At 47.2% G+C, this 26,492-nt stretch overlaps 2 protein-coding genes across 4 annotated transcripts in view; both read left to right on the top strand.

The window, feature by feature from the left end:
• The window catches only part of cita (citron rho-interacting serine/threonine kinase a), a 38,865-nt gene extending 22,294 nt beyond the window's left edge, over positions 1–16,571 (top strand). Inside the window, exons 27-49 of one of the 3 annotated variants that reach the window (XM_056606201.1) lie at positions 342–477; positions 729–833; positions 1,318–1,458; positions 1,798–1,905; positions 2,314–2,509; positions 3,067–3,225; positions 3,997–4,020; positions 4,498–4,635; positions 4,931–5,111; positions 5,595–5,686; positions 6,172–6,276; positions 6,593–6,762; positions 8,869–8,949; positions 9,320–9,455; positions 10,739–10,878; positions 11,152–11,244; positions 11,469–11,577; positions 11,961–12,089; positions 12,326–12,406; positions 12,513–12,591; positions 12,764–12,946; positions 13,789–14,182; positions 16,522–16,571. In XM_056606201.1, the coding sequence (XP_056462176.1) occupies positions 342–477; positions 729–833; positions 1,318–1,458; positions 1,798–1,905; positions 2,314–2,509; positions 3,067–3,225; positions 3,997–4,020; positions 4,498–4,635; positions 4,931–5,111; positions 5,595–5,686; positions 6,172–6,276; positions 6,593–6,762; positions 8,869–8,949; positions 9,320–9,455; positions 10,739–10,878; positions 11,152–11,244; positions 11,469–11,577; positions 11,961–12,089; positions 12,326–12,406; positions 12,513–12,591; positions 12,764–12,946; positions 13,789–14,182; positions 16,522–16,545 (3,004 nt within the window). In that variant the 3' untranslated portion in view covers positions 16,546–16,571. Of the gene's footprint in view, positions 1–341; positions 478–728; positions 834–1,317; positions 1,459–1,797; positions 1,906–2,313; positions 2,510–3,063; positions 3,226–3,996; positions 4,021–4,497; positions 4,636–4,930; positions 5,112–5,594; positions 5,687–6,171; positions 6,277–6,592; positions 6,763–8,868; positions 8,950–9,319; positions 9,456–10,738; positions 10,879–11,151; positions 11,245–11,468; positions 11,578–11,960; positions 12,090–12,325; positions 12,407–12,512; positions 12,592–12,763; positions 12,947–13,788; positions 14,183–16,521 lie in introns of all 3 variants that reach the window. The other 2 variants (XM_056606200.1, XM_056606202.1) reach the window with 2 other exon arrangements.
• Positions 16,572–20,843: 4,272 nt separating this feature from the next.
• Positions 20,844–24,568, top strand: myl2a (myosin, light chain 2a, regulatory, cardiac, slow). The gene is made up of 7 exons (XM_056605774.1): positions 20,844–20,937; positions 21,905–21,997; positions 22,742–22,817; positions 23,183–23,287; positions 23,385–23,463; positions 23,626–23,674; positions 23,814–24,568. Exons 1-7 carry the CDS (start codon positions 20,935–20,937, stop codon positions 23,916–23,918), a joined length of 510 nt encoding a protein of 169 aa, XP_056461749.1. The 5' UTR covers positions 20,844–20,934; the 3' UTR covers positions 23,919–24,568.
• The last annotated feature ends 1,924 nt before the right edge of the window (positions 24,569–26,492 follow it).

The raw sequence follows: 26,492 nt of genomic DNA, 5'->3' as shown, positions 1-26,492 counted from the left end.
ACATTTAAATAAACATATTGGTACCAAATTTGGTTTGGATGAATGAGTAGCCTATAAGTTCCAACTAAACGTAGGCGCCACATCAAGAAGCCTTTACACTTCAAATCTGAAAGGGTGCATGAACTGCAAATCAATAAAATCATCGTAAAAACGATGAAAGCCATCTAACACCGCACTCTTCTGTAGCAAACAGTGCTCACAAACCCCCTTCGGGCTCTTGCTTTGCGAGTGTCGATTAGGGAAACGCATCAAAAAGAGCCAACTGCTCAGAGGTGCTGCTGGGGATGGTAAGTCACAGAGGTGAGGCTTTATCTCATAGCAAAGTCTCCTGTCCTGTGCAGGTTGCGCGCCGACCAGCGCAGCACCGAGTCCCGCCAGGCCATAGAGTTGGCGGTGAAGGAGCACAAGGCTGAGATCGTGGCGCTGCAGCAGGCCCTGAAGGAGCAGAGACTCAAGGCCGAGAGTCTGTCTGATACGGTGAGGGACCCGTCTGGCTGTAGGTCAACTCCTTACAATAATGTACAGCTCTACCTCTCTTCCCTTCTCTTCAATTATATTCATCGCTTTTATCAGAAGGGTTCATTCATTTTTGACTGATGGGGAATCATTGTAGTTTACGCCGTACTCATAAATAAGAAGAAAATTCATTTTTAAACAAAGAAGACTTTAGAGGCTAGCCGGGTGGGTTGATTTTCTGCGTCTTCATCATCGTGTGTGTGTGTGCACAGCTCAACGATCTGGAGAAGAAGCACGCCATGTTGGAGATGAACGCCCGCAGTCTGCAGCAGAAGCTGGAGACGGAGCGGGAGCTCAAACAGAGGCTGATGGAGGAGGTAGAGACTGAAATATCCACACACACACACACACACACACACACACACACACACACACACACACACACACACACACACACACACACACACACACACACACACACGACACTGTGAGTTATACTCACAGAAGCATGGATACCAGCCACTTTTCACTCTGCTGACACCTCTTACCGACGGATAAGCATGTTCAGAACTTCGAGTATTTTATGTGTTCCAATTCCCTGCTTATACTTTTTAGAATTTTCTTAATTTAGTTTTATTTCTCAACTTAAGAAGTGGAACTTTCTTTTTTGAAAGTGGTTTTAAATGAATGTCATGATAGAGGAGGTTGGGCCTCTTGCTCAGGGACACCTACAGGTAGGCTGTGGTCATCGTGGTACTTCATAGTAAATACTCAGACAAAAATACATGACCAGAACACTGGCAGTAAACTAACGTGTGTGTGTGTGTGTGTGTGTGTGTGTGTGTGCGGGTGTGACTACAGCAGGGGAAGCTGCAGCAGCAGATGGACCTCCAGAAGAGCCACATCTTCCGTCTCACGCAGGGCCTGCAGGACGCCCTGGACCAGACAGACATGCTGAAGACGGAGAGGACGGACCTGGAGTACCAGCTGGAGAACATCCAGGTGAGGGGAGCTCCGGGGTCATGGAGGCCATGGAGCCCGGCTTCAGACCTGATGTCTTGGGCTGCATGTTCGTTCTTCCTCTTCAACCCACGTTCCTGTCTTTGTATACTTTGGTGTTCATAAAATGCTCAAAAGCCAACAAAAATATGTCTTTGATACTAGATAGGATTGCAATACTTTTGCAGTAGCCCAGAAAAACAGGTAGATATCACACGGCATTGACGGATATTGGCAATAAACAGATCCAGGAACCCGGGTGTGCAGCGTTCCTGTGGGGATCTCTGTTCAAGGGAACTTTGTGTTTAATAATGTGGCCTGGTTGTGTGTCTCTGCGCTCAGGCCGTGTACTCCCATGAGAAGGTGAAGATGGAAGGGACTATTTCCCAGCAGACCAAACTCATTGACTTCCTCCAGGCCAAAATGGACCAGCCAACAAAGAAGAAAAAGGTCTGGGGACACACAACTCTGAGAAGCAACCTTAAGCCTTCCAAAAATAAATGGTGTATAGACGTACTGAAATGATGTTGTATATATTATCTTAAACGGTTTTTCCACACAGCTTTGTGTGTGTGTGTGTGTGTGTGTGTGTGTGTGTGTGTGTGTGTGTGTGTGTGTGTGTGTGTGTGTGTGTGTGTGTGTGTGTGTGTGTGTGTGTGTGTGTGTGTGTGTGTGTGTGTGTGTGTAGTATATATATTTTTAGAAGCATGAATCAGTATGTTTGGGGATCAACAGCCTCTATTCCACCTCTCCTCCTCAAGTCGATTCAGGCTCTTTGTCCAACACCCCCTCAGCCTACCTCTAGCGGAGCAGACCTCTCTGAGTCCCTCCAACGTGGTTTCAAATGCCTCTCCACAGGGTATATTCGGGAGGCGCCGGGAGGACGTGGGCACCACCACCAACGGGGCCCTGATGCCGCTGCCCCCGCCGCCCCCCATGCCCCTGCAGTACGGGGACATGAAGCTGGCCCTGGAGAAGGAGCGCTCCCGCTGCTCGGACCTGGAGGAGACCCTGCAGAAGATGAGGATCGAGCTGCGCTCCCTCAGGGAGGAGGGTAGGCATCCCGGGAGGAGGGCAATGTCCTGGGGGAAGCATGGTGGGAAAAGGCTGAACACTACTGTGGCGATCTGTAGACCATGGTCAATGTCCTGGGGGATGCATGGTGGGATAAGGGCGGCTGAACACTACTGTAGCAGTCTGTAGACCATGGTCAATGTCCTGGGGGAAGCCTGGTGGGATAAGGCTGAACACTACTGTAGCAGTCTGTAGACCATGGTCAATGTCCTGGGGGAAGCCCGGAGGAATAAGGCTGAACACTGCTGTAGCGATCTGTAGACCATGGTCAATGTTCTGGGTGAAGCACGGTGGGATAAGGCTGAACACTACTGTAGTAGTATGTAGACCAAGGTCAATGTCCTGTTTGAAGCCAAGTCGAATAAGGCTGAACACTACTGTATCAGTCTGTAGACCAAGGTCAATGTTCTGGGCGAAACCTATGACGCCTTTGTGGAATGGATTTGACCATCTGCCAGGTCCGCCCGGTGATGAAACGGTAACTGAATTGTTGTGACGTCCTCCTTTCTCCCTCGGTGGACGTCGCCGGTGCAGCAGCCCACTTCAAGGCCCAGGAGCACGCGGGCCCCTCCACCCCGGCCCAGGCCCGGCAGCAGATCCTCATGTCGGCCATCGTCAAGTCCCCCGAGCACCAGCCCAACCCCAGCGGCCTGCTCAACCCCTCCACGCGCTGCAAGGAGACGGCCACGCCTGAGGGTGAGTCCACCGTGCAGACGGCCCCTCAATCAGGCCCGCCGTCCTGGGACCGCCGTCCTGGGCCCGCTGTCCTGGGCCCGCTGTCCTGGGACCGCCGTCCCGGTGGATCGCCCAGGCAGACGGAGAGCAGGCCGCCATACCCGGCGTTCACACGGCTCTCCTGGGATAACGTGTTGGATTGGATTTAGCTGCCCCTGCTCCACATGCATTGAAGCCCTGTGTACACTGAAACGTTTTTGTAGGTGTTGCCCACACTAGGAACTGCTTATTATTAGCAGATAATGGACGATTACTTGGTTAGTGGAACATGTATCAAGTCCTTTTATTTAAAGTGATTTAGCATATGCAGAGGTTGTGCACAATCAAGGAGTACCTTTATAACATAGGCTACATGCCCCCGTTTCTGAAAGAAACCGCTGAACGGCAGAGTAGCTTAGGGAACACAACTTAAAGTTTAGACTTTTATTTGTGTCATCCTAGACAATCAGGCTGAATTGTTATGCCAGGTGTATCAAAGTCATGCCATCCTCCCAGACACACAACGGCTAATTCGAGATCCTTGCTGTCCCATCCACCTTGTAGCCAGTTCCCCCCCCAATGTAAGGTCAATCCGTTCCCATTAGCCTGCCGATGTCAGGAGGGGAGGCTGTCCCACTTGTTCTAGTTTGTCTGTGCTATGATTTGCATTAGAGTGTCCTCCTTCTCCTCCTCACCTGAATCAATTCAGAAGCCACTCTCCTTCTCTTTCTCTTCCCCACTCGCTTCCCACAGAAAAGAGGAGGGTCACCTTTGAGAGTAAGTGATCAGGTTTCTGTCTGCTCGCTCGTTATGCGCTCGCTCGCTCGCTCGCTCTCTCTCTGCATCCCCCAGTGCACTAGAGATGCTTTCATGGACAAATTTCAAAGTCCCTCGTTTTATTTATTCATATTTACCATTGTAATAAGTTGTGGATGTCATGAACATAATCTCATTTATTACACATCACATCGAGAACCAAAACCATATTGGTGTGTCTAATGCTTGTCATACTTTTATTATGTTCAAGTCATGGTGCATGAAATGGGCCATCTCATACTGCATGCATATAAGGCACACTCCAGACTTGTATAAATATTTATTCCTTGAGGAATTCTCGATTCCTTTCCCTTGCAATGGAACTAAGGCTAAGCAAGTTTGTGTGTGTGTCTCTGTGTGTCTGTCTGTGTGCCTGTGTATGCGTGTCTGTGTCTGTATCTGCGTGCATATGTATGTGTGCGTGTGCGGGTGTTGCAGAGTTTGGCCGGCGCGTGAAGGAGAGGATGCACCACAACATCCCCCACCGCTTCACCGTGGGCCTCAACATGAGGGCGGCCAAGTGCACCGTGTGCCTGGACACGGTGCACTTTGGACGGCAGGCCGCCACGTGCCTAGGTCTGGATCTCTTCCCCCCCCGCGGGAAACCCTTAAAGATATTAGAACCATATAAATGCATAACGCTTTTAGTGGCACTTATCCCTGGAGCGCCGCATTGCCGGTTCCACCCACGCCTCATCACTGATGTAGATGACTGTGATGATGATGGAGAATGATGCCTCTTTTTTATAAAGTGTAATTTAGCAAACACATGAATTAATTACACATGAAAGGAAACCGAAATGGATCTCCCTCTGGGGCCACTTTGACACGGAGTCTGAACGAAGGCCCCCCCGTTTACCCGTCTCCGCAGAGTGCCACACGCTGTGCCACCCCAAGTGCTCCCCGTGCCTGCCGGCCACCTGCGGCCTGCCGGCCGAATACGCCACCCACTTCTCAGAGGCCCTGTGCCGGGACAAGGCCAACTCCCCCGCCCTGCAGGTGAAGGAGGCCAGCGGGCACGTCCGCCTGGAGGGCTGGATGAAGCAGCCCAGGTACCGGTCCTCACCACACCCACCTTCTGCCCCCCCCCTTCCGTTGATATGCTCCGCCTCGCCCTGTGACAGTTCCTGATGCGCGACATGGCGAAGCGGAGCAAGTTAAGCCCTTGAGAAAACCCAGGACACGATTCTCTTTGGCTGTCGGCATTGTCCTTCACATACATTGTTGACATATATTAACATCCATGAGTTTATTCAGCTCCCTGCGGTATAGACCTCTGAGCAATTGGTGTAAATCAGATTCTAAGTAGAGTTCTATTTCCTTTTCATTTCGTCAGTCAGTCACTGTTCATGCTTGCATGTCAATCAAGACCTCTTCCTCAGGTCGAGAAGGTGGTTGTTGACACAGTAATTCAACGCTGTGTCCCTTCCATATGGAAAGGCCTGGCTCTGTGCGACCAATGGCTATGTTGCTGTTATTATAGTGTATTATTACAGTATGATCATGTGTGTGCATCGTTTGGGTCTTGTGTACAGGAACGGGAAACGCGGGCAGCAGGGATGGGAGAGCAAGTATGTGGTGCTGGATGGAACCAAAGTGTCCGTGTTTGATGGCGAACCCAGAGAGGGTCAGTACTTATCCACTTGTCTTCACCTCTCTCATGTCTCCATAGGTACTGTACCAATAATATCAAAAAAGTACTGAACCAAGCTGACGGCTCTGGGCTACGTGAAGCCCAGTAGACTATAGGGCACAACACTAGTCTCTTGGTCAGTTCCACATATGTAGGGATCTAAGTGTAGATCCGACTTGGCAGGATGAACACACGGCTGCGTGTGTGCTAACACTGAATGCTGAGAACAGCAGACGGATTTAAAGGGCTGTCACAGATGGTGCAAGAATTTGTCACACAAAGTGTGTCAATTAGACCATTTCCGTTCTCATCAGCATGAAAGTCAAAATGAATAATGAGGTTTTATTTTTCTTGCTTGCCTCACAAAAAACATTAGTGGGGGAGAAACGGATGACTTGAATTTTCCAATTTAGTCATGGACTAAGACAGCAGGGAGTGAGACGACTTTGTGTGTGTTTGTGTGTCTGTGCTCACCCCAGACTGTGCCAAGGCGGAGGAGGAGTTTGAGCTGTGTCTGCCTGACGGGGAGGTGAGCGTGCACGGTGCCGTGGGCGCCTCGGAGCTCATCAACACCGCCAAATCAGGTAGCGCGTCCATCTCTCCCGCCCCTCATGCTGCTGTACTGCCTTCTGCTGTCTGTCTTGGGGGGGGGGGGGGGGGGAACCCTTCAATCTCCTTCCTCCACCGACTTTAAATGACTTCCATAAGGCTTGTTATCCCACAGTGAGCAGTGTTGACTGATGAGCTCTGCAATGGAACTAAGGCTGTGTGTGTGTGTGTGTGTGTGTGTGTGTGTGTGTGTGTGTGTGTGTGTGTGTGTGTGTGTGTGTGTGTGTGTGTGTGTGTGTGTGTGTGTGTGTGTGTGTGTGTGTGTGTGTGTGTGTGTGTGTGTACATGCAGACATCCCCTACATACTGAAGCTGGAGTCCCACCCTCACACCACCTGTTGGCCCGGTCAGACCCTCTACTTCATGGCTCCCAGTTTCCCAGACAAGCAGCGCTGGGTGGCGGTGCTGGAGTCTGTGGTGGTCAGTAGCCACGCCTCCAAGGACAAAGGGGAGACTGAGGCTGTAAGTACCTTGTGTGTGTGTGTGTGTGTGTGTGTGTGTGTGTTTGTGTTCGAGGCGATGCGTCGCACGGTTGTTTCACAGGCACGATGGGCAGCCCCCTGCATTTTATACCCAACATTCGTCTTGAACTCCCAAGGTAAATGGATTTGAACTCGGCGCTCAAGTCCACGATTGAGTTATAGTGTGGTCGCTGGGCCATGCCACCACGTTCGAAAAAAAACATGTGAGATCACACGGACGAAGCGTCTGACGCCTCTTATCGGTTCACACAGGGTCGTTGTGAAGCTCTCGATCGTGTGCTATTGGCGCCGACATTGCGTGAGATCTTTGAAATCCAGCAACAGAAACGATTATGGCACATAGAAGGCAGGAATGGAACGTCCGCCTCCCAGTAGTCTTTGTAGTAGTTAATCTGTCATTTTCAATCCTTAATTACATTTGAATGAATAATACGGCACCTCTCAGAATGCATAATGAACTAGCCACTCTGAGGCAGCCGACTAAAGAAAAGGAAATGATTCCCATTTACCGAGATCAGTGGTGGTTCTCACTACATCCAACCCTCGCGAGCCACCTATGGGAGGTTAGAGCAACTACAAGTTGGCGCTGACGCCAGGGCTTCACAAACAGGGGGTCGGCGCTGCCGCTTGGTTTTGAAAGCAACAGCCAGCCAGCCTTCACTACTGTTTCCTCCCCACTGCTTTTCTCTTTCTCTCCTGTCTCATTCACTCTCTCGTCATCTCATCCTTTACATCCCTGTTCTACTCGCCATCCTCGTCTCTGACGTCATCGCGCCCCCCCCCCTGTGTGTGTGTGTCTCCGTCCATGCGGGGTTGCGTGGATCATACTGTAGGCGGGTGTTGCTAAACGACAGAAGAGCCTGTCCTCGCTGGTCCAGGTACAGTAACGCTGGCTGCACGAGCGCTTGGGCTAAGGTCCCCCCCGACCCAGCATGCAGTAGCTCTGCCCCGCTTCAACACATACCACTACTGTGTATGTACATCCTGACCCTGTACCACAGGGCTCCGCAATGAGTCCACCGCTGCCCCTTTTATAACATGTTGACATGTTGACATGTGTAAAAACACATATAGTTCACTCCACGGTGCATGGATGTGAGCTGGAACTGGAACATTGGCCTCCCTGCTGTCATATGCTATGTCATGCATGATTCTCTCACTGGCCATGCACTGCTTCCATTTCCCCCCCCCTCCCTTTTTAAAGGACAATAGAGGTCTGCGGGATCCGACCATCGTCAACGTTTCTCCTGGCTTCAATTAAACATCCGTACTTTGTCAGAAGGACGCCCTTGTGCAGATACTGCAGACTGACATTAAGCTTTCGACGGCTGCCACGAATGTAATCAATGCCAGTGGAGCACTTCTGTCTTCTGGAATGGGTGTGCGTGAGTCAGTCGAGGACCATGAGTACGCCCTAAGTACTCTCATCACAAAGGCTGGAGTGCTATGTTGTTGTTTGCCTTCATGGCAGTATTGTGAATGCTGTTCGGAAGTATCTGTAGTAATTTTGACGAATGATGTTGGTAATTTATGTTTTAGTGAAGCCAGGGGAGACTGATATGGTTTGATCACCCAGAATGGTGTTGTCCTTTTTAACTAAAGCACAAGACCCACTGTCTCCCACACCTTCCTCCTCCTCTTCTTCCTCCTCTGTGGGTTTTGCTCTTGATGTTTTGCTCTGTTTTCATCGCTGAAAGTAAGGTGGTCCTTCCATACCCTCTCATAGGCTGTGCTTCTGTGTGGGAATTGTATTTTCACTGGAATGTGTCTGTTTATTTTTTATATTTTTTTTGCGCTTTTATTTTGTACTACGTATTCATCATTCTCTAGCTGAACTAACCTGTATCTTGAAGATGACATGTACTGCTGAGAGCGACGGAAGGTTTTATGGAAGTAAAATGCATGCATGGATTATTTACATGTCCTAAGTAAATATCTATGATATGATTAATATTGTGCATAACCAGAGAAGCATAGCTTCAGAAAGTCCTAGAACAGGGTCAAGGGTCAAAGATGGCTGACTCTGTGACTCTCCCCCGCCCCCTCCCCCCTCTCTCTCTCCCTCCCTCTCCTTCGGTCCTGGTAGAAACTACTGGGCAACTCTCTTCTTAAGTTGGAGGGCGATGACCGTCTGGACATCAACTGCACTCTGCCACTCACCGACCAGGTACTAGAAGCTCACACAGTAGCATGGACATGGTAGGGGTGTTTTTATCCCAGTTAGCTAACGCTCATCAGGAGGTAACTTACAGTGCGTGGCATGATGCGATCTGTTGACTCCTCCAGAATCGACCAATTTGGATCAATATGATGATGGTGATGATAGACAGCGGAAGACACTTATGTTATAGAAATTAAGTTTGGTATGACATTAAGTTATCTAAATTATTAATGCACTAGTCACTACTGCTAGAAGCTTGTACAGAGTAGCCACACCCAGTCTACTGCATGTGCTTGACAAAACAAATCCTAGGGACTGCAGTATGAGTCAGTGCCCCAACCCTGACGAGCCGTCCTTTCTCTCTCCCTCTCTCCAGATCGTGCTGGTTGGGTCTGAGGAGGGTCTGTATGCTCTGAACGTGATCAAGAACTCTCTGACGCACATCCCCGGCCTGGCCTCCGTCTTCCAGATCCAGATCCTGAAGGAGTTGGACAAGCTGCTGATGATCACAGGTCCGTGTGGGTTTCACTGTCAGACTTTAGGTTTTTACTAGAGCTGTCAGTTAAACGCGTTATTAACGGCGTTAACGCAAAACAATTTTAACGGCGTTGAAAAAATTATCGCGCGATTAACGCAATTGTTTTATTTAAAAAAAAAAAAATTAAATTTTTTTCTTTGCCTCAAAACATAGAAGCAGTAGCCTGACTGCTATGTTCAAATGACATTTGTTCAAAGCAGTCGTTTAATTGCCCTATAGGCTCTTTTTTTGTATCGTCCTGTTTTGATCAGTATATGCCAATGTTGTTATCAATAAAAAATCATTTGCACAAGGCAAGCCGATGCACTTCACCATGTTGATAAGATAATTAAAATGAGAAGAATTATGGGACAAAAAAATCAAGGGATCTTTAGCATAGAAAAGTAATTTGCGATTAAACGCGATTAATCGTGAGTTAACTATGACATTAATGCGATTAATCACGATTAAATATTTTAATCGCTTGACAGCTCTAGTTTTTACCTTAGGTTTACAGGTCCGTAACACATCAGTACATTCATTCACATGCACTCCACATTCATTTACGAATGTCTCTTCAGTTGTGTTTAAATGACCAGTGCATTGTGTTTTGTTCTATATTATTAATTTAATTACTCATGGCCTTATTACAGTTGTATATAAATGATCAGTACAGTCATGTGACTCATTTATTCACTCTGCTACAGTTGGTCATTATCATTACAATACTTTCTAGAGACCTTCATCACACTACAGGTTATTTCTTTACATACATTCAGGTTTATTCCTCTGCAGTTATATTTAGCCTTTCTCGCTTGCACCAATATCCCGACCCAGGCCCCCTGTGTGGCTGGGCAGCCTAACTTGGCATTCTGTGGCCATATTACTCGGGAAGCAGAGGGTGGGCTGATCTGAAGGCCGGATCTGGGTCAATGATTTCCGACTTTAAATGTTTTACTAATCATCAAACACGGCTCCGCCGCGCTACTTTTACGATATAGCGGGGGGATGATTATGTACCCCCTCCACCCTCTCTCCCTATGAATAACGCATTGTTGCTGCAGCGTTCCTCTTACTCGACTCACTAATGCCTCCGCTGTGTTTCCGCTTTAGTCGATTCTCGCTCTCCTTCCCCGTCCATTTACAGCGTTTTAATCGGCCCTCTTAGGCCGCCGATAAACGGGCTCTGAGGACGCCGTGCACTGCCGGGGAGCAGTCTGTGTCGGTGTAATAAATGCACATTGTGGTTGTCTGATGTTGCGTGGTTGTCGTCTCCAGGAGAGGACAGGGCTCTGTGTCTGGTGGAGATCAAGAGGGTGAAGCAGTCTCTGTCCCAGTCCCACCTGCCAGCCCAGCCCGACCTCAACCCCTACATCTTTGAGACGGTCAAGGGGTGCCACCTCTTCTCCTCTGGCAAGGTACGCTCACCCCAACCCCCAACATGTACATCTCGGACATGTAGGGACATTGTCGGGGCAGGTGAGCATGGTGGCCAGTGGGGGGTTCGACTTCCAGCCGAAAGATACTGGGTTTGATCCCCGATATCCGGAGTCCTAACCTCTATCTAATAATAACATATGTCTGGAATTTTTGTTTGTAGCTTTGGAATAGCTTGTTAACTTCATGAATCCCTTTAAACAGATCGTTATTTTCTTCTGACATATCATTGGTATCCATCTCCCCCCCTGTAGATTGATAACGGAATGTGTATTTGCGCCGCCATGCCCAATAAAATCACCATCCTGCGTCACAACGAAAGCCTCAACAAGTTCTGCATTCGAAAGGTGAGTGGTTTCTGTTCCTGGAGAACGGGGAAGAACTCTAACCCTAACCCCATTTTTTAGTAGCTTGAGATTGCCACAGGAGCTTTACATTTTGAACTCAAAGCCGCAGATCATAACAGTAAACAAACCTCTGACAGGAAGCTCAATGAAAGGACGACAGGAGATGATACTTTTATGGCTCCTATTTAAATAATTGACCACATGTGTGTTTGTTCCATCTCCAGGAGATCGAGACCTCAGAACCCTGCAGCTGCATCCACTTCACCGGCTACAGCATCGTCATCGGCACCAACAAGTTCTACGAGATAGAGATGAAGCAGTATGTGCTGGAAGGTGCGTCATCGCTAGCACACCCCTGAGGGACGGATACATCAGTGCACACAGATATTACAATTCGTTTTCCTCATTTTAATATTCAGCTAGATATGTTTGATTATTTCAGTATGCTACAAGGATTGAAATCGAGTCAACCTGGTTACATTTGTATTTGATCAACTACTTATTATGAAGTATTTTAGCCAAGTAAGGTACTTTTTTCAAAAGGGATTTCCTGTGAAAATAAAAACATGTAATCTAGGAACAGGTAGGGGTTGGATTTCAAGGATACAAACCTACAGGCAGAGGTCAGACATTGATCATCACCGAGTGCTCTGTATCACCGGAGCTCCAGCTCAGGGGCCCATCATCTCACCGCCGGGCCCCTTGTTCCTCTTCAGAGTTCCTGGACAAGAACGACGTGTCGCTGGCCTCCGCTGTATTCTCGGCCTCCTCCCACAGCTTCCCCATCTCCATCATCCAGGTCACAAAGGCCCCTCAGAAGGACGAGTACCTGCTCTGCTTCCACGGTGAGGCCCTGGTCTGTCTGTCTGTCTCTGTCTCTGTCTCTGTCTCTGTCTCTGTCTCTGTCTCTGTGTGTTTGCGTGTGTATCGAGGAATTTGGTTAAAATCGGCCAGCATTTTGCTTTTAACGCCCACACATGCATGCACGCATATACATCCCATTCTGTAAAGATTAGCGTTTAGTGCTTTTAAATAGACACGGGGCCTGGAACCGTTTGTCACGTAATGTTGTGTCACGCAGAGTTCGGTGTGTTCGTGGACGCCTACGGCCGCCGGAGTAGAAACGACGACATCAAATGGAGTCGTCTGCCCCTGTCCTTCGGTAGGTTACCCAGAGCTCCTGAGCCATGGTCCTGCTTCCTCCTACACGCGTCAGACCCCGTTACCTTAACACTGCACCTTATTGATTCCTGTTCTCCGCACCTCAGCCTACAGAGAACCCTACCTGTTTGTGACCTACTTCAACTCGCTGGACGTGATCGAGATCCAGGGGCACGCTGCTCTCGGGTGAGGAGAGTTACAGTAGCATGTTGTCTAGGCCGTGGGATGACGAGTACAGAGCCCGATACGTGTGTGTAGACAGAGGCGCTCTGACTGCTGCCTTCAGCTTCAGTTCAGCTCATCTGATTCCCACTCTCTCTCACTCCTCTCTCCCTCCTCTCTCCCTACCACCCTCCAGACCCCACTCGTACGCCCACCTGGACATCCCCAACCCGCGCTACCTGGGCCCGGCCATCTCGTCGGGGGCCATCTACCTGGCCTCCTCCTACCAGAACAAGCTGAGGGTCATCTGCTGCAAGGGCAACCTGACCCAGAGCCAGGAGGCCGGCAGCGACCTGCAGCGCAACGGCTCCGCTCGCAGGTAGACAACAACGGCAACTGCTATCTCTGTTAACCCTTAGACTCCTCGCGGTACTTCCATGTTATTGTAAACGCACATCTCCATCCATAGCATTTTCATTTTTTGGTTTGATTTGTAAAGGCTCTGAAATGCAGCCGCAGAAATGATTTAATTGTTTCCTTTGTTTTGCTTTTGTTTCCTTGGGCTTGTGGTGGACTCTTATTGCCAGACCACGTCACTAGCCCCTTGCTAACTCCTCACAGGTGTGGTGAGATGGATGAGGGTTTGTCGGAGGTGGTACAGGTTGTTGTCACAGGTGGTGGGCGTGCGGTTGTGGCCGTTTGAGGCGGTCTGATCTTGTAACGCTTAAATTTTGTCCCCCTTCACAGGAGGAGGAGTTTATTTTTTATCTGTAACAAAGACTGAGGAAGTGATTTTTAAGTTAAAGTTGAACTATTATTCGTAATCATGTCCCGTATGTAGAATCAATAATAATATGTTTGTTAAATAAAGATATTCTTGTTTTTGTACACCTTTGTGGTTGCTCTTTATCAACAAATGTATCAGGGAAAAAGTATTGTTTTTATTTTTGTACAACTTTATTTTTTAACGTTGCGTTGATGCAACACTGTCCCTTAGAACTCGTCAAAGACTTGACTTGTGATAGCAACCTGTGCGACCTCTGACCCGCTTAACTGTCCTTAAACCATCCCCGCTCCCCTCACCACACCGCCTCAAAGACCTCCCGACCACCACAGCCCCTCGCTCCATGCCATGACCCCCTCACCCTCCATCCACCCCTTGACCAATCAATGCCTCCCGCCCGCCTCTGTGTCACGGTCTCCTACCCCCCCCCTCCGCAGTCCCAACAAGCGCGGACCCCCCACCTACAACGAGCACATCTCCAAGCGGCTGGCGGCCAGCCCCGTGGTGCACGGGGACCCCGGGACCCCCCACCGCTACCGCGAGGCGCGCACCGAGTTCCGCCGGGACAAGTCCCCCAACCGGCCCCTGGAGAGGGAGAAGTCCCCCGGCAGGATGCTGGAGGGCCGCATCGTGGGCTCCCCCGGACGCGCCATGGCACAGGACCCCCGCCTGGACCGCTCCCCGGGCCGCGCCATGGCCCAAGACCCCCGCATGGAGCGCTCGCCCGGCCGCATGATGGACGTCCGCCGGGAGAGGTCCCCCGGCCGCTACGAGGAGCGTCAGCGGCTCCACACGGGCTCCGGACGCACGCCCATCAACCCCGTCAACAAGGTACCGCCGGAATGGGGGCTGGACGGTGATACATACTGATGATTATCATCATCATGATGGGGTCTGGGTGGTGATACATACTGATGATTATCATTATCATGATGGGGGCTGGGTGGTGATACATACTGATTATCATTATCATGATGGGCTGGATGGTGATACATACTGATGATTATCATTATCATGATGGGGCTGGGTGGTGATACATACTGATGATTATCATCATGATGGGGTCTGGGTGGTGATACATACTGATGATTATCATCATGATGGGGTCTGGGTGGTGATACATACTGATGATTATCATTATCATGATGGGCTGGATGGTGATACATACTGATGATTATCATCATGATGGGGGCTGGATGGTGATACATACATACTGATGATTATCATTATCATGATAGGGGGCTGGATGGTGATACATACTGATTATGATCATGATGATGATAATCAGTATGTATACTGATGATTATCATCATGATGAGGGCTGGATGGTGATACATACTGATGATTATCATTATCATGATGGGGGCTGGGTGGTGATACATACTGATGATTATCATTATCATGATGGGGGCTGGGTGGTGATATCTGATTATTATCATCATGATGGGGGCTGGGTGGTGATACATACTGATGATTATCATTATCATGTTGGGGCTGGGTGGTGATACATGCTGATGATTATCATGATGGGCTGGATGGTGATACATACTGATGATTATCATTATCATGATGGGGGCTGGATGGTGATACATACTGATGATTATCATTATCATGATGGGGGCTGGGTGGTGATACATACTGATGATTATCATTATCATGATGGTTTTGGATGTTGATACATACTAATGATCATGATTATCATGATGGGGTTATGATGATACATACTAAAGATCATGATGGGGTTATGATGTTGATACATACCGATGATTTGGATTATCATGATGGGGTTATGATGTTGATGCAGACTGATGATCATGGTTATCATGATGGAGTTATGATGTTCAGGTTATAATGTTTGATACATACTCAGGATCATGGTTATCATGATAGGGTCTGGGGGGGTGATATATGCTGATCATGATTCTCATGATGGGGTTATGATGTTTTGGTAATGATGTTTGATACATACTGATGATCATGATTCTCATGATGGCGTTATGATGTTTTGGCAATGATGTTTGATACATACTGATGATCATGATTATCATGATGGGGTTATGATGTTTGATACTAATGATTATGATTATAAAGAATGGGGTTGGTTTTTTATACATGCTGTTGATCATGAAGGGTTTGGATGTTGATACATACTATTGATCATGGTCATCATGATGGGGTTTGGATGTTGATACATACTGTCATGAATATAGTACTTGGCTTATCATGTCTTTACATATTATTATCATGATGAGGTTTAGAAGTTGCTAATTATGATGCTGATAGATAGTGATGATCATTATTATCATGATGTTATTTATAAGTGCAACATGATGATGATGATTATGATTATAACATGTTTTTAAAGATAAAGTTGATCATGAAGGTAATCAATCTGCTGTTGATTGCACAAACACTCAAACAGTGTTTTTCAACCTGATGTGGGCTCACGGGAGAGATTGCTCACTTGAATGCTATAGATATTTGATGACACATTTAAAAATGTAATGGTTAAGGCTTTCATAAAGGTCCTGTATATGCTAACTAATTGCCTAATGCAGTAGTTTTCTACCTGTGGTACTCCAGGTGGTACGTGAGATTTTATTCTAGAGATATTGATACATTTACATAAAGACAATAAATAATGTAGATCATTGAAAGTAAATATATTATAAATCTTGTCCCATAATTATAGTTTCATGGCTTGTTATTATTAAAAATATAGTGCAGCTTTGTACATTCCATCATATGCTTTCCATAACAGTGTTTTCCATTTATGTTTTCTGTTCATTTGTGTTTGCAAAATAAGCACACATAAGCAGCGTTGCTGAATTTATCTTTACATTGTCACTGGCTGGGGAATTCTTGCAGTAATAATTTTGTGTAGAGGGTGCCCTGGCACTATTTGCTCAGCCACTGCCTGTGTATTTAACCATCCATTATTGTTTGTCATGAGAAGATCCGCCATGGATCCTGATGACAATTCAGTGGTACACCTAATGTCAAAGGTTGGGAACCACTAGCCTAAAGAATCTTAGCCCCAACCAAACTACCACTTATCGCTTGTGTGATGTCTCGATGTGCACACGTCTTACAAAATATATATGTGGCAAAACTGTTGATCAAACCAAATGTTCTCCATCTCCATGTGCTCGTGTCTACGCGTGTCTCAGGTGTGGGACCAGTCGTCCGTCTGAGCGTCTGCAGCACCAACACCTCCACCACCACCACCGTACTCAGCGCATCCGCCCTACACCCAGCTCTTGATCTCTGCAAGTGGGGGGAGGGGAGGCCGAGGGCGGGAGCGCAGTTACCCCCGGCAACAGCACAGACGGCATGATGAAACACTGCCACACAATGTTTTATCTGAGAGGGAGAGAGCGAGTGAGCGAGAGACACCCACAGGACAAGCTGCTCGTCGAGAGAGCGAGACGACTGCGGTAAAACACAGATGTCATTGGAATCAGGTTGTATAATGTCACTAGCTTCACCTGCTGGGTGGTGGTTGACAGGGCGTAACGGGTCTCCCGCCCTTCGGTCGCCCCCCTGCAGACGTCATGAAGGACTCCCAATAAGCACAGCTGTAGCAACCCTATTTTAATAATACATACAAGGAAAAAAAAACAATGCCAAAATGCAATGGGTTCATCAGACCATTAGGCACTTTTAAAATGCAAGAGGTGGACCCTAATGAAAGCGATTCGTATGATTTGAGCGTTTTCTATCCTTCTCCCCGTCCACAGACCGCTGACAGTCGTGTCGGCAGCTCTGTGAGGCTCTTGCTCCAGCCAGGCCCTGACACGGCTTGCACACGCATCACAGTCAACCTATCCCAAACCCCCGTCTCCCCCTGAAGACGGCTGTATGGTTTGGAGACGTTGAAAGGCTTGGCTGGAGCAAAAGCGTCACAGAATCCCTGCCTTGTTCATGCCACCCCAACCCCTACCCCAACCATACCCCACCCTACCCCACCCTACCCTACCCCCCCCCCCCCCCCCCCCTATCCTTGGAAGATGTCTGCCCTGGCAAAAGGCTGCACCGTCCCTCCGCTACAGCCGAACAGGACCTTTCTTAGTCGTCAGAGCGCTCTACTTTGTTTGTACATAGGCAGACTTAATTTTATACATACTGAGAAGGAATTTCAAGGCCGGAGAGGCCGTGTCTATTTTTGTTAAAGAAAACAAAAAGTGATTGTTATGTGTCCTCTTGAATGTCAAAAATTAATATTATTTTAAATATATATGTTCCGATGTCTTTGAATCAAGTTAGTGATTTTATCTTGAATATGCACTTCCATCTGTCAATGGCGAATATATATGCTAGCTATGAGGGAGGGGAACGGGGTAAAACAAAAAAATCATGAGTGAAGCTTACAACATAGTAGCATTTCTTTCTGTACCATGCTCCTCGATATTGTATATAGCCCAAATTGTTGTTAAAAGTCGAAGATGAACATAGTATTTGTTTTTACTGAATGATAAACGGCATGGGTATGTATATCTGAGGTGAGGGAGAGAGCTGCTTCTGCCTCGTCTAGGGTGTGTCGACACTCTCTCTGATCACTAAGAAGCACGCTAATCAAGGGAAGTGACTTTAAGACATGCATTCAACGCCCCGATTCTCTTCTATTTGATTCCAGTTTATCCTGTGCACCTTAGCCACATGCTGAAGTAATGCCATTTTTATTTTAATGTAGGCACAATTCATTTGATTCAATGACTTGTTAAACGCAGTCCAATTCCCTAAAAAAGATCTTTGACCCATGTCAATCAATCAATCAATCAATCAATCATTCCTAGTATATATATATATACTGTAGTGTCCATGACAATGATCCACCCAATCACTTATAAATTATCATCAAATGATATATTTGATCTGTATTTTTTCCTGTTGAATATGAAAACGTGAGGTGCCATTGCTTTAACCATGCCCTGTGTTTGTACGCCCAACCCCACGACTTTTCATTTCATTTCTAGAAGGGAACATTTTGAATGTACCAAAGCCTGGAAGACTGACGACCGGTGGTCAACATGTGTCCGATCAAAGGCGACCCCATCACTACAGATTGCACAACTGCTGTAATGGTATTCTGTTAAGACGTCATTCCTGTATTTGAAGGGGGGCTATCCGTTCCCTTAGGTGTCGCTGGGGGGGGGGGGGGGGTGTAAACGGGGGTGTAAATGGATGTAAATCTGTTAAGTATTCTAATGTATCTGTTGTCACCCTGCAAGGAGGCTCAGCGACACCCACAAGACTCGGCATCCCTTTCGTTCGATTTGTCTTTATCTTTTCTTTTTCGCTCCATGACAAAAAGCTCGATATGATGTTGATGTTTGCTGACGGACGTTTTATTAGCGTCCATTGTAGAGTTTTTGTCACAGAATATAAAATATTATACCCAATTGTATGTTCTCTTGTGCTTCTTGTGGACACTTGTTGGGGGGGGGGGGGAGATATCATTGCAGGCTTTGTCTGGGTTTGACTGATGGGCTAAACCTGTTTATTTTTTTCCAATCCATATTGCAGAATCTCTTTCAGCAGATAGAGCTTAGGTGGAGAATCTGTTTCGTATTTTTTATTTTTTTTATTGCATGGCTTTCTCTTCTAGCTTACCGTAGGCCTGCACATCTTAGGCGGCACAAAGGACAGCTGTTAAAGCGGTGTGTTGTCTCTTTTGGTTGCTGGTTTATTTCGTTGCGCTATTTATAGGCATCTGATCTCAGTGGCTGATGGCCACATATACAGTCACAGCTCCATTGTGACAATGGACCCCCATTCTAGATCCAATGCTGATCACTGATTGGTCCATATAAGACTGTGTGTGTGTGTGTGTGTCTTCGTCAGGTGACCTCACAACATGGCTGTGTATAATAAGAACAGGCTACACAGTAGAAACGCTGACGGCTAATACAGTGCTCATCATACACACTAGAATGTGGGGACATCTGCTTCAGAAGCCGGTCAGGCCCACAGTGGCTCTGCAAGAGGATTTCATTGCCTGTATTTAGATCACATCACAGTGCCTTCCCACTCCTCCCACACACACACACACACACACACACTGTTTAATTAGTGCCTCAACCATTGCTTTTCCCCTGCCATGGCTCATACCAGAGGACTTGTGAACTTGCAGAGTCGGTTGGCACATTGTAAGATGGTGTTCACAGTGTCAGCCCTGTCAAACCTGGGAATGTCACGCGTTGGGGGGGCCTGATCCCCTCCCTGAAGGCTGTGTCCCTGGCTGCTCTTGTTCAGGGGTGTTGATTCCTCAACACCCTAATCACTCCTGTGTACGACGTGAGCCTTTCACTCACTCTGACCCTCTGTTGGTCTGACAAAAATCAAAGCAATTCAAGTGTGCAGCCCAGGTTGGAGTGTGTGTGTGTGTGTGGGGGGGGGAAGGTAGTGAACATATACCATTAGGCTCTGTTATTATGGGCCAACTACTACAAATCCCGTCCTCGCACACACAGACAAACGTTGGCCGCATGTCCCACCTTGATGAAACAATGACAACGGCTGTGTCCCTTTTCAATTTGAACACCTTGAATGGTGAGATTACATTTTCTTTATTTGACATACAATTAGGATTATTGACATACTTATTGAGCCAAATAGTTTGAACTGTTAGTAGTTCAGGGCCAAACCGAGCAGGAGGTGGTGATATGTAAGTGTGTGTTTGGTAAGGTGCCCAAAACGTACTACTAGTGAAAGGTAGGCATGTGTATGCCAGTCACGCCACACACACACACACACACCTCTGACAGGACTATAAATTACAAATAATGAGCAGATAAGTGCTGCCCGCGCTGTGATTGCCTCTTCCATCAACGCTCAGATGGATGGAGAAGTCCCCGCTTTACGTGCTTGGAGATGTGTTTATCTTTAAACAACTCTCCAATATTCTTCTTCACAATCCAAAGGCTTTTAATCCTTAACCCTTGTTTTATGTGGCTGTATAAATTAGGAACATCGCTGTGGAACTGTGTGCTGCTATAGTTAACGTTATTTAGTTTTTATATATATTCGCTTCAAGATGATTTCTGGTTGAATTGGTTAAGCTGGTCAATTAAACTGGATTTAACCGAAAAACTTGTTCTACTCCATTCTACTCTAACTGTTTGGACTGGCGTACTGTATGTAACAAAGGTGGTCTTTTGGATTTGGAAGAACCCTTTCCTTCAGAGCGCCTGCTCATGACATGATACCCTAACCTGATCCTAACCCCTTCTCTATTGTTCCACACTGTAAGCCAAGGTTAGCAATCCTAACCTTTAGGTACACGGCCACCAGATAAAGACATAGCGATAGACATAGAGAGAGAGAAATGGAAGGGGGGGGGGGGGGTCCCTTTGTCTGCCAGTCAGTATGCGCTTTGAGGGAGAATCTTATACTGTATGTGCTGTAGTGTGTGTATGTGTGTGTGTGAGAGAGGGCATCATTTACCTGCCACTTCCTAAAGAGGACATGGTTTATAAATATCGCCCCGTGGCTCTGTGGATTGGGGGCTACAAAAGGCCACCCAAATAGTGGCCATTGTTCACCGGCCCTGTTGTCTGCCTGACCTCCTGCCTGTCTCAGCCATGGTGAGTCTCTCTCTCTTATCATCCACCACTGGAAACATAGCAGGAGATCTAGTCCACTTGATGTGATTCATGTATTCTTCTTGGATCTTCCATTGAATAGCAATGCAAGTAAAGCTGTGTTAATTCATGTTAAATGCTTCATGTATTCAATGTTCTATTTTGTGTACTCAAAGGTTTTTATTATTGAAAATGATTAATAAGTAAAGGTTCAAACAATTGCTTGTAGTGTTTTTTGTGTTATAGCCTGGTTACAATAATTTCTGGTGGAAAGTTAATATTAATATTACTCAACACTGACACTTTTCTTATTAAAGAAAGAGTGCGAGTCATTATTATTGAATAAGCTATGCATATTCATTGAATAGGCTTTAAAAACCTAACATTAAAGAATACGGTGAGAGTTGGTCAATGTAGAGAGTTATTCAATGTAAAGTTATTAATGGTGAACATGCAAGTGCTGTTATTGTTTGCTTGTTTGACTAAATTGCTTGCAAGATGAAGGTTTTCTACAATGTCATCCGTTAATGTTATGATGCACCTAGACACACGTGTACATTTGTTTGCATCCCAAACTCTTCCAGTACTATCATGCACGGAAGCTTCGTAGATAGATAGGGTTATAGAATATTGGTAGATGTTTCCCATGATAGATGTGTTTGTGTCCATGTATCTTTTGGCCCTCATCGTACATGAACTCATCGTACCTCGTACTCTATATCCCTCCTCCACCTCCATCCTCATCCTCTACCTCCATATTCCTCCACCTCCTTCCTCTTCTACCTCCATACTCATCCTCATCCTCCCTGTGGCTCCTCCACCTCCCTACTCCTCCTCTACCTCCTCCACCTCCCTACTCCTCCTCTACCTCCTTACTCCTCCACCTCCCTACTCCTCCTCTACCTCCTTACTCCTCCACCTCCCTACTCCTATACCTCCCTGTTGCTCCTCCACCTCCATGTTTCCTCAGGCCCCTAAGAAAGCCAAGAAGAGGTCAGCCGATGGAGCCAACTCCAATGTGTTCTCCATGTTTGAGCAGGCCCAGATCCAGGAGTTTAAGGAGGTGAGAGAGTGACAAGATCGGCATTGTTCTCATACCTTGCAGACTTGGCTATCTATGAATATATCTCTGATATCTAGCCATAAAAGTTTCATTGCCCCCCCCTCCCCCTCCATTGTTTGTCACAATGCAGTGAACTTTAAGCCGCAGGAGTGGAACAGAGCAGGGGCTGATACACAACACCGACACTAAAGAACAATGGCCACAGCTGAGGATTAAGACACCAAAGTATTTTAGAAGAGACCGTTGGAAATAGAGGACTCTAGAAATTGTTTTCTCCCCATCCAACCTGCTCCCCTTGCTCCGTTTCCATGGCTCTTAGTTCATGGTGCGGGAATGCCCACCTGTCTGCTCCGAGTCCCTGGTATGAGGCGAACAGAGGCGTTTGGTATGAGTGGTATGAGGGCCAATAGGGGCCAGCCATTCATACGTGTCATCAGTGATTAGGCTGCACACAAGGGCCGCTGGGCATGCCCTGAATACCAGCCAAAAGCCCCAGGAATCACACCGTTTATTAATACTCCACCCCTCCCGGCTTGATAGAGGGATGCTCTGGAGTATTGAGTAACCAAGCTGAGGCCTATTGTTTCATCAGATGTGTTTTTCATCCTTTTTCTTTTACTCATGCTTGAGCGTTCAGATGTTTTCCCTCTCAGCTACAGATAGAGACATCGAGCATGGCTTTTGTACAAGAAAATGACAAGAAATTGGAAGATCTAAGGCATAATATTGTGCCTTTGTCCCCAGGCCTTCACTATAATGGACCAGAACAGAGATGGATTCATAGACAAGAACGACCTGAGGGACACCTTTGCGGCTCTGGGTGAGTCACCGTTACATGATCATGACGTCATAACGTTAATGTTGATGGTCCACTTAAAGTGTATTCATACTAGATCATCTTCGCGTGTTGCCTGCTGGTTTTTTCGCAAACTACCTTTGGCTCTTATGTTTGGCTGTGTGTGACTAGGAGTAGCGGACACTCTTGCTCGAATAAGCAGAAGTCCTCGGTTTCAAAAGAAACATGTTCTCCAAGTTCACCCCTCTCTCTCTCTCACTCTGAGCTAAACTATGTCCTGTCAACCAGGTCTACTTAGTCAAATATCTATATCTATACTGCAATAAAGATGGATGTGTGAAACAGCAGACGGTTCCCAGGGCTCCTCAATCACCCCCTCGCGTCCGCAGGTCGTCTCAACGTGAAGCAGGAGGAGATCGATGAGATGCTGAAAGAGGCTCCCGGTCCAATCAATTTCACCGTCTTCCTCACCATGTTCGGGGAGAAGCTCAAAGGTAAAGCGGTATGGTGGACATGAACGGAACAAGAAGCGGCGGAGGAGAATGTCCGTTCACTTCATTCACACTCCCTGTCCCTGGGCTCCTCTTCTAGGTGCGGACCCAGAGGAGACCATTCTTAACGCGTTCAAAGTCTTCGACCCCGAGGCGACAGGAGTGCTGAGGAAGGACAAGTGAGTAGAGACTAAACCGTCGTCAGACTACCTGGAATACGGTCTCGTATTATCGTCATTATAGGTCCAAAACCACACATCACCGACAAATGATTATACCTTTGGAAGCCGTCCACATGTAGTCATGCCGTCCACATTGTTGACGTTCTTGTCCTCGTCCAGTTTGACACAGATGCTGACAACGCAAGCGGACAGGTTCACCCCCGAGGAGGTAACACGTCTTCTGAGTGCACGACTCACTGGGCTCATCATCAAATTGTCGTACATCAGGCAATGTCAGTAGGAACTAAACTCATTGCATTGCTGGTGGTGCATCACTCATGGTTCTTGGGTCGGTTTTTTAAATTTAGATGGAGCAGATGTTCGCCGCCTTCCCCCCAGATGTGGCCGGGAACCTGGACTACAAAAACCTGGTTCATGTCATCACCCATGGCGAGGAGAAGGACCAGGACTAGCCCCCACTTAGCCCGCTTCCCCAGTATCTTGACATAGTCTAGTTGAAGAGTGTCCAACCCACCAGTGTCCAACCCACCTCTTGGGCCTTATCCCCCTGGCGGCCATCTTGGTTCAATCTTGATTCTACGCACCAGCAGGGTGATGGGACCCCATTCAGGTCCATCACCCAGCCGGTGTGTAGAACCAAGATGGCCGCCAGGTGAATAATGCCAATTGGCCCTATGGATGGCAGAGCAGCTCAGAGTCCCCTCGCTGTTAATGGAGGAATGGACTGGGAGTTTAATCTGCTCGTCAAATCTTGGTTCTGTCAACGGTCCAATCTGTTGCTCATGTCTTTACACGCTCACTCACTCCAGAGATCCACACCACTCTGCCAACTAAAGAGGAGAACAGACTATAATAAATGGTGCTGTCTAAAAAGATTGGGCTGTTGAATCCATCACAAAAAGATATTGAAATATAATGATCCATCCTTTTTGCTAATGCCTGTTGTCGTCTCAATCTTCAAGTGTTTCTGTGTGTCTGCCTTCTCCCTGTGTTCGGAAATGAAATCCTCTGTCTGTCTGTGAAGAACAATTAGCCTTTTCCTAGAATAATTCCATGTTTTTGTCTGTGCTTGTTTCCCCAAATAAAATAAAAACATGTAAAGATATGGTTGGGCTTTCATTTCTTAAATCTCAAGCTTTAAAACTCATTCACCAACTAGAGAGCACAATTTAGGCTGGCCCTCTACACAATAGCAGACAGCAGTGCCCTGTGTCTCTCCCTGCTTCGTTGCAGACCAGACCTTCCACCTATTCATTCAAAGGACAGTACCTACGTCACCAGATCCTCAAGGGAACAGGTCATCGGGGTTCACTGAAGTGACGAACAATTCAGGACGTGTGTGTGTGCTGGCGTGTGCACGCAGAAATGCGTATGATATGTGTGTCTGTGTGTGTGTGTGTGTGTGTGTGCTTTGCTTGCATATAGTCAACCTCACACGCCCACCGGAGAAAAAGGACACATTAGCAGACGGGTCTTTGGCTCTGCGTCACTGTGATTGGCTAATTACTGGGCCGGCCTTTAGCCAGGCAAAGCCCTGCTGTTATTTTAGTGTTAACATAGAGTAATGTTATACCGTGGGTGGTGCCCAAGATATCCCCCCCCACCACCACCACCACCTAACCCCACCCAAACCAACCCAGCCTCTGGAACCTTGGGTTGGGGGTGATGCGGGTGGAGGTGGTAGGGTGTTAATCCTGTGGCGGCCCCAACCACAGGCTCCATGATGGTACAGGATGCCCCACCTCACCTGACCCTACCCCTGAGCCATACTGCTCTGTTCACTGAAGAGACAACGGGAAGGCGGGAGGGAAAGGAGAGGGATGAGGGTGGGGGGATCAAGGCAGATGTCTATGCTGACCTCATGCGGCCCGTTTGGGCTCTCTCTCTCTCTCTCTCTCTCTCTCTCTCTCTCTCTCTCTCTCTCTCTCTCTCTCTCTCTCTCTCTCTCTCTCTCACTCTATGTGTCTCTCTCTCTCTCTCTCTCTCTCTCTCTCTCTCTCTCTCTCTCTCTCTCTCTCTCTCTCTCTCTCTCTCTCACTCTATGTGTCTCTCTCTCTCTCTCTCTCTCTCTCTCTCTCTCTCTCTCTCTCTCTCCATTGAAGGGGTAGAACGCGGTACTCTGGGGACATATAGCATGCAGAGCAGTTATTATGGCCCTGACCTCAGCTGTCTGAGGCGGTGCGGATCAATGGCTCTACTATGAACATCAGTCATGCTCAGCCTCCACCGCGCACCACAGATCGATTCAGGCTCGCCACCTCTGTGAGGGTCATCTTTTATGATGTAACTTATGTGTCAATTAAAACACACTTGGTAAGGATAATTTATGGTGCTGAGCTGACGTCATAGCACAAATGCATGGAAAAGTTGCCTATTCTATGAAACTACAAATCACATGGACACAGCTTCCCTGCTTTCAATTGTGTCATTTGATGCGAAATCTGAAAGTTTTTTAACCGTTTTCCTATCTTACAGTTTTTCTTATATGTTGTTAGCTATTTCAATTGTCCAGGTCTCGCTCAAACAATACATTTTTAATCTCTAAGAGCCAAACCTTGTTCTTTGAACATAAAAAAACTGAATTTATTTTTCTTTATTTCAATTTAGAGTTTTTCTTTATGATGGAAGTCAGACGTCCTGTCCAGTCTTGGGACAGGGAGTAACGGGTGCGGCATCTTCATCTTCCCCTTCTGGCCAGCAGAGGACGCCCTCGAGGCGCTGTCCTGCTCTAACGCCGCCATATGGAGAGGAACGTGACCCCGACCCTTTCCTGCAGCCCACTCAACTGCAGTCAACATGAGGGCGATTGTTGAGCTTTTAGGTCCACAAAGACGACTCAATATTTGTTTATTTCATTTGCTTTCATTATCATTTTATTAAGTGCATGTAAAGCTTATAGCCTATATATTTTTTTACCCTTAAAACAGTTAAAAATTCCATCTGCTTGTCCATTTGCTTTAACAATAATCATTAAAATAGTCTCCTATTAAATGTGTCCATGTTGTCCATCTTTACGTGGTATGATT

Source organism: Gadus chalcogrammus, chromosome 13 (assembly GCF_026213295.1).
Source record: "Gadus chalcogrammus isolate NIFS_2021 chromosome 13, NIFS_Gcha_1.0, whole genome shotgun sequence".
Lineage (NCBI taxonomy): Eukaryota > Metazoa > Chordata > Actinopteri > Gadiformes > Gadidae > Gadus > Gadus chalcogrammus.
This window is presented reverse-complemented; position numbering and strand designations above follow the sequence as displayed.

Bases quoted from the DNA above. Each gene is read 5' to 3' on its own strand.
- myl2a (XM_056605774.1), top strand. The intron at 21,998-22,741 runs GTGAGAGAGTGA...CTTTGTCCCCAG, and splicing joins AGATCCAGGAGTTTAAGGAG to GCCTTCACTATAATGGACCA. The intron at 23,675-23,813 runs GTAACACGTCTT...TTTTAAATTTAG, and splicing joins ACAGGTTCACCCCCGAGGAG to ATGGAGCAGATGTTCGCCGC.